This window comes from Mus pahari, chromosome 8 (genome assembly GCF_900095145.1).
Source record: "Mus pahari chromosome 8, PAHARI_EIJ_v1.1, whole genome shotgun sequence".
Lineage (NCBI taxonomy): Eukaryota > Metazoa > Chordata > Mammalia > Rodentia > Muridae > Mus > Mus pahari.
In genome coordinates, this window is record NC_034597.1 from 38,124,946 (window position 1) to 38,132,631 (window position 7,686).

Consider the following 7,686-nt stretch of genomic DNA (forward strand, 5'->3'; position numbering starts at 1 on the left):
CTCGAAAAACCAAAAAAATATATATATATATATTTTTCACTCTGAAAACAGTTGATACCCTATCTAAAAAGGGAAAGAAGCTAGAGGAGTAGAGGAAATAAATATCAGTGTATGCTTTCCATTTTCCTTGAATAAGATCTTATATTTTAAATAGTAATGGAAAGTTGTTTAAAGTTTGTAATTGTGCAAAAAGAAAAACAGGTGTGTGTGTTTGAGCCTAAGTTATGTAACATGCAGGGTAGCCTCAAGTTCTCAGTCCTGCCTCAGTACCAAGGCCTCCAGAAGATTATATATGTATACCGTCTCAACCAACATTAAAAGAACTCTTGACCAAGAGTTACACCCACCTCGTCGTAGTGCCATTGGGTGTTTTATGTGGCTTTTGAGAAAATATAGGTATTGTAGCATTCTGCAGTCTAGCTCAAGCCTCCTCATGATGATAGCTAACATCAGTATTGTTTACTGCTCTAGAGGGTGGGACCTGGGAGGATGGAGCCTGCTAATAAATGAGCTGCACTACAGTCTTATGTAATGACCCGCTTTATTCAGAGCATCAGACAGTATATGCTCTTGAGGGTTAAGGGGAGCCACATGAATACAATGTACAACATAAGGGCAGGTCTGTGCTCAACAGAAATGTTTTTCCATAGCGGCATATAAACAAGTAACAAGTGTGATGAAGTAAACTCATTCCTACCTGATAAATCTAGGAGGGGCACAAAAACGGATTCCTAGAACAGTTAAACTGTGGGCACGTGTCTTGGTTTCCTAGGATTTTCTCATAAGAACTCAGAAATCTCCTCAAATCTCAAATGACTCCATTCTCACACTCTAGTTTGACATCCTTCCCCTTTTGATTTTGTTTGTTTTTTGTTTATTTTTCGAGATAGGGTTTTTCTGTTTTTCCCTGGCTGTACTGGAGCTCACTCTGTAGACCAGGCTGGCCTCAAACAGAAATCTGGCTGCCTCTGCCTCCCAAGTGCTGGGATTAAAGGCTTGCGCCACCACTGCCCAGCTTGATTTTTTTTTTTTTTAACACAAGATGTCCAGAGTGGTTTTGTTTAAATCTAATTATCATTTGATGCATGAATATCCTGTAAGTCAACATGATAAATACAGTAACTTTAGGACAGTGAAAGTATTGTGTGTAATACTCTGCCACTAAGATCAGGGATCCAAATTATGTCCAGCACTATTGGTTACATTATGTTGATTAGGAAAATCTAGAGAACAGCTTGAAAAGAGACTCATAATTAGTAGTTCTGGTGTCCTCCTACCTTTAGTAGGCATCTGAATGTTATATGCTGTGCTATGCAAATAGAAAGTGATTCAGATCCCAAGGAAAAGTTAAATGCAGTCCCTTCTTCAGATGAATGAATGAGTCTGTTATGGCCCCAAGGTCCAGGTACAAACATGGATTTATTAGTTAAAAGTCACTTCTTCCTTGGTATATGGGGCCATAGCTTGGCCCCGGTTGGGCAGCCGTGACGTCTGATGATAAGGTTGGTATCGTCCTTTGCCCTTTAGTTGGACTTTTCAGTCTTTCTGGTAACTTGCACTGTCTGTCTCCTTGCCCTCTCATTGACCTTAACAGTGAGAACCTGAAGAAGAATCCATTTCAGTGTGTCCATACACAGTGACAGATGTATACCCTTCACAATTTTCTTCTGGAAAAGTAAAAATAGGGCAGATAAATGCATCAGCTTGCTTATTTCCTTCTGTAGTAAAACCAGTGAGGTTAGGTAGAGTATGAGTGAGTATGGTTAAGAAAGAATGTGTGCAGGATTTTAACCAGATTATCGTTCTTGTGGTAACGGAAGCATAACAACATGAAGACAAAGGTAAAGCAATTTTGATGTCCATCAACAGAAAATCCTACAACATAAGCAGGATCTGAAACAATATGGATTCATGAGTTCACCGTAGTGGATGAATCAGAAGAGCCATTTCCACCTGTTAGGCTGAGGGAAAGAAGTATTAATAGATTGAATATCTAGACCACGAGTCCTTCCTATACCCTTAGGTGAGCCATCAACAAAATAAGTGTCTGCCTGTGGAATGTGAGAAGGTTGGACAGTTTTTTAAATCACAAATTCCGTTTGTATGAGAAAATCCCATATTTTACCAGCTGCATAATGATTTATTACTATGGAAGGAGTTCCATAGTAATAACTAAATTTGAAAACCTATAGAGTTCTGTAATGCTCTTAAAAACTGATAGTTAAGGGTAATATAATACAGCAAGGATCAAACCCATATAATTGTTGACATCAGGTCCTCCTCTGATTTACTAATTGAGCAAGAAGGGTAAGGTGAGCAGTTAGCATTTTATGGCCTTTGAGGTATAAGTGAATCCATTCCAAAGGTTTATCCTCTGGTGCTATATAACACCTGTAGGAAACCATTTAGGAAGGAGAATGAGTAGGATTAAAGGCAGTGAAGAACCCTCGGGATTAAAAAAAAAAAAAATGCTTTTTTTGATGCAGGATTCAAATAGCTAAAGTTCTTTTGTTGCCTTTAGAGATACTATGTGAGGACTGTACAGTACCAACTCTCCCCTTTTAGATAGATCGGTTGGTGCATATAAACATTTTTATTTTGTTGAAATTGCGTTAGAAATACCAAGCATAGCATATGAGACTGGGTAGGAGTTGGTAAATGACTTCTGTCCCCTTGCCTTGTCCTAGCTTGCCTAGGTTATAAACTTAGCGGTTCCACAGGTTCTCCTAAGTCCATATAAGGTTAGATTAATTATCAGACTCCTCGCCCCATGCTTCAGGGTCGTATTCAGGCAATGGAGGTAGATACATAGCTAAAGGACAGTCCAGTAGGGAGGCAGAGCTATCGGTGACACTGTTCTTACTGCAGATTGTACCTGAACAGAAAAAAATGTCATTTCTTGCCTCCTTTACCAATTTTAAGGTTTCATCATCTAGTTTATATTAATTCAAGGAGCTAGCCATCTCTTAAACATTTGGATCGCAGTCTGAATTAATGCCCAAAGTGACCCAAAATTGAACAAGTCCCTTTTCTGGGCGCCACTTGTCACTGCTAAAGAGGCAGTGGGTCCTAGAAGAATGGAGCAGATAAATGAGGTAGGCCACAGCCTAGTCAGAGCTCGGGGAATCCGAGGAAGATGGGGAGGAAGGATTGGAGGAGCCAGAGGGATCAAGGACACCAAAAAAACATGGCCCACAGAATCAACCAATCAGGGAGCCTGCATGGGTCTGAGCCAGGTCCTCTGCATGTATGTTATTGTTGTGTGGGAGCAGGGGCTAACTGACACTTTGGCCCGCTTTGGGAACGCTTTTCCTCCTATTGGGTTGCTTGTTCCACCTTGACGTGAGAGCATGTGCCTAGTCTTACTGTAACTTTCTGCACCGTGTAAATCCCCAGGAGGCCTGCTCTTTTCTGAAAGGGGAGGAGTGGATGTGGGGAAGAGAGGAGATGGAGAGGAGGGAAGGGAAACTGATTGGAGTGTAATATATGAGAAAAGAAGAAATGAATGAGTCTCATGCAACAATCCACCTATCAGCACCTCAGACAATTTATACTCTGAGACTTAAGGGATTCATGTGAGTAAGTGTCCAGTCACAAGGGCAAGCTCCTTAGAGCGTACTCCAAAAACTTGTCTGTTTTTGTTTTGCTTTTGTCTCCAAATCTCAAACTAAAAACAATGATCATGCTTAAACATCAGAAACATTTTCAGGAGTGTTAATAACAAGATCCATGTATTACCATCACTGTTTAACCTTTTGTTACTTGAGTCCTAGCTGATGCAGAAGAGAAAGGATTTGTTGGTATTGGGAAAATATGATAAAAACGTTGCCTGGAAACTATAGCATCAACTGGAAAAACTTTTTCAGGAAAGAAAATAATCCAGTAATGTCATAGCTTGCAAAAGTTATATTCTACTCAGATATGAGTAACCAGTTAGAGAAATGGCTCAAGGGACCTATTTACATCCGCATGAAAAGGAGCTAGAAACCTCTTTGAAAAGAAAGGTACAGCAAGGTGGGTGTAGTGGTTCATGCGTCTGGGAACAATGACACCATATCTAAGAAGGAAAGCACATGTCAGTATCTGCCTGTACCTTGTTCTGGGTGAGATATGTTTTAAACACATCTGCCATCTCCTAAACTCATCAATGTTCCCACCAGAACATTGGGTGCTTTGTTCTTACTTACCAAAACAAAACCCTGGGAAAAGTAACCATGACATTCAGGAATACTTGAAGAAACCACAAGGTAGCTAGCACAACTCTTTTTAAGCCGCAAAGGGATCCTAGCTTTATGTGAGTACTTCCTGCAGGTGGGCAGGGGGAGAGTCCTCTATACCTGTGAGGATAATTGGATCTACTGCCTGCTCAGCTGGGGTCAGGCTGTACCTGTGTTTGAACCTCTGCTCTGCTTAAACACATTGACCTTTGTTTCCTGCACCTGTAGGCTGGGGTGGTAATAACGTTTGCATCATAGAAAATACCCCTGTCTGCAGTAAACATTGAGTAAATACTATTGCCAGTGGCGGCAGGAGTTTTTTTTTTTTTAAGATTTATTTATTTATTATATGTAAGTACACTGTAGCTGTCTTCAGACACTCCAGAAGAGGGAGTCAGATCTTAAGGATGGTTGTGAGCCACCATGTGGTTGCTGGGATTTGAACTCTGGACCTTCGGAAGAGCAGTCGGGTGCTCTTACCCGCTGAGCCATCTCACCAGCCCGGCGGCAGGTGTTTTAAAGGTAACATGTTCCATTGAGAAGGACTAAGTTATTAATTACTACTTAGAAGAATTGTGAAATGGTAAACATGTTAAACCACAAGCATACTCTAGAAGTGGTTCTCTTTGTTAAGCACAAAATTGAGTTCACAAGTAGAAACAGATTAATAAGCTACAAAAGATTAAAATTTGTAATAACAAAAGAAATACCATTTAAGAATGTTAAAAGGACCTTTGCAGAAAGTTCTTGTCTCATAAAACAGCTAGAGTTCTTTCCATGTAACAAAATGGTGTAGATGGAATGATGTGTTATTACCAATTGTTAAATGATGAAGGGTGGGAAAGAGTGCTTGCTGTCTTATTCTGGTCTTATAAGTCAATGACCATTAAAACAGGTGAAAAAAATGACAGCATGGGTCAGGTGACTAAAAAGGAATGGACATCTTCTAGGATGGCAGAAGTATATCTTGTTAGAGTGTCCAGAGCTGAAGGTGAGCACTTAATCTTTGTACTTTATCCAGTGTTGATTACACTTCAACTTGAGAATTGGTAAGGGATGGGGCACCACATAAACCAGGCGTTGTAGCAGGTGGATCAGAAAGTCAAGGACATCCTCTGCTACATAACAAGTTCAAGTATAGTCTGGTCTACACAAGATCCTGTCTCAAAAAAAAAAACAAAAACAAAAAAAAAAAGATTGATTAGGGCACTTGACTAGCACAAACAAGGCCCTCGCTTCCATCTCTGGTACTGCGGTTGATCAGTGAAGTAATGCACGTGCTCCATCATCCAGTGATGGCAGAATAGTCACAGGAAGTGAATATAATTGGGGCCAGAGTTTATCAAGGTTAGTTTGAAGGTCACAGCATAGGTTTGCATAAGTTGTGCCAGGTGGGCTTTAGGTGAGTTTGCATGTTTGACTCGAGTCCGCTCCGGGTGCTTTTTCCTGATTATACATAATTAGATTTGAGGGAAAGTAAGTGTACATTTGCTGTGCCAGTGTGCCATTATAAAGATTGAGCAGATTATAGTTAGGAGTGTGTGTGTGTGTGTGTGTGTGTGTGTGTGTATGTGTGTATACATATACTCACACATGTGTAACAATTTTTAAAAGTGGACATGAATTTGAAAAAGCAAGCAGGGGTATATGGGAAAATTTGGAGGAAGGGGGAAAAGGGAAATGATCTAGTTATGATCTCAAGAATAAAATTTTTTTAAAAGCTGAGCAAGCCACTAAACAGCATTTGTTTGTGGCCTTTGCTTCAGTTTATAACACTGGGTTCCTGCCTGATTTTTCCTCAGTAATGAACTATGATCTGGAAGTTGTAAAATAAATACACCCTGCCCTGGTGCCCTCCTCCCCACCAGAAAGAAGGAAGGAGAGAGAAATGAGTCCATTGTGGGTCTGGCTGAACTGTTGTATACAGGCCATGTGGAAGGTTGAAGGAGTTTCTACCAAGGGTCTTGGTCCTGCAGGGTCCCTTGAACCCAGGACTTTGAGATTGTCCTGGGCAGTGAGAGCCTACTGGTAGATAATATACAATCATGGGAAGAAAGAAATTGGTGTGGTTATCTTAATTTTAGTAGAAACTTTTTCCTATATAAAAGAAAAACAATTCTAGCAGTCCGGAGGCAGAAGCAGGGGGAAATATTTGAGTTCAAGGCCAGCCTGGTCTAAGAGAAAGTTTCAGGACAGCTAGGGCTACCCTAGAGAAACCCCATCTTAATCCATCAGCAGGAAATAAGAAATATTTCATGTAAGTAAAATGTATACACCAAAAACAATCCTTCTAAAATGTATAAGAAAATATAAAAACTAATTTTGACTTTTTTTTTTTTTTTTTTTTTTTTTAGGAAAATGTCAGATGAATTTTCGGTAAGTTGAACCTTGCTTGGTTTTTTGGTTTTTGGGGTTTTTTTTATGAAAAACATAGTCCTGGCAAGAAATGTGGTGCACGCTTGTAATGTCAGCCCTGTAAAGGTTGGCATAGGAAGAGTGTGAGTCTCAAGCAAGCCTGACTGCAGTGAGGCTCTCTCCTGATAAATAGAGGAAAGACTTTGAAATATGGTTTAACTGTAAAGTATCTAAGTCTTTTTTTCTTAAAAAGATAAATGCTTGGACTTTTAAAGCATGACTTTGTTTATTTGAGAGTTATTTTTTGTATTGTGTGTTAGTATGTGCCATGTGTGTGCAGGCGACCTTAGAGGGAGGAGATGTTGGAGCCCATGAAACTGGAATTACAAGTAGTTGTGCTGAAACTATCCCTCTAGCCTCTAGACATGACGCCTTGACAAAAGTGTGTGCGCGTGCGCACATTCACACATACACTTACTCAGATTAATGATTGTAAAGTGTCTAGGCATGGTTATAAAGTCTTTAATGAAATTTTTTGTTACGTTTCTCTTTGATCTGGCAGTAATATTACAATCCCAACATTTATTGAGAGGTATTGGCCAGACATAGTGGTATTGTACAGCACTTGAGAGATAGAGGCTGCAGAATTACAAATTTAAGGCTGGAACTGCAGAGGTGGCTCGGGGGCTAAGAGTACTTAGTGCTCTTGCAGGGAATCTGAGTTTGGGTTCCACTGTACATCAGGAGGCTCATAACCACCTGTAACTCCAGATCCAGGAGACCTAACACCCTTTGGCCTCTGCCAGCACCAGCCATGCATGTGATGTGTCTAAACTCATGAAGGCACAGTTAGAGTTTGCTTTCTGTTTCCATGATGAAGAGCATGGCCAAAGCAAAGGAGGGGTTGGTTTCATCCTCCAGCCTGAAGTCCATCATAAAGCAAAGCCAGGACAGGGCCTGGAGAGGCAGGGACAGAAGCCTTGGAGGGACAGTTAGCTTCCTTTGTTACATCTCCCAGGGCTACCTTTCCAGTCATCATACCTCCTCCTGCAGTGGACATTAATCAAGAAAAGACCCAGGGTTTCCCTGCAGGCCAGTCTTGTAGAAGCATTTT

General features: G+C 40.6%; 1 protein-coding gene across 2 annotated transcripts in view; it reads left to right on the forward strand.

Moving 5' to 3' along the window:
• Positions 1 to 7,686, forward strand: part of Mapk1ip1l (mitogen-activated protein kinase 1 interacting protein 1 like) — a 21,333-nt gene that overhangs the window by 3,203 nt on the left and 10,444 nt on the right. For both annotated transcript variants that reach the window (XM_021203572.1, XM_021203571.2), the window contains exon 2: positions 6,572 to 6,593. In XM_021203572.1, coding sequence (XP_021059231.1) covers positions 6,576 to 6,593 — 18 coding nt within the window. In that variant the 5' untranslated portion in view covers positions 6,572 to 6,575. The remainder of the gene's footprint in view (positions 1 to 6,571; positions 6,594 to 7,686) is intronic.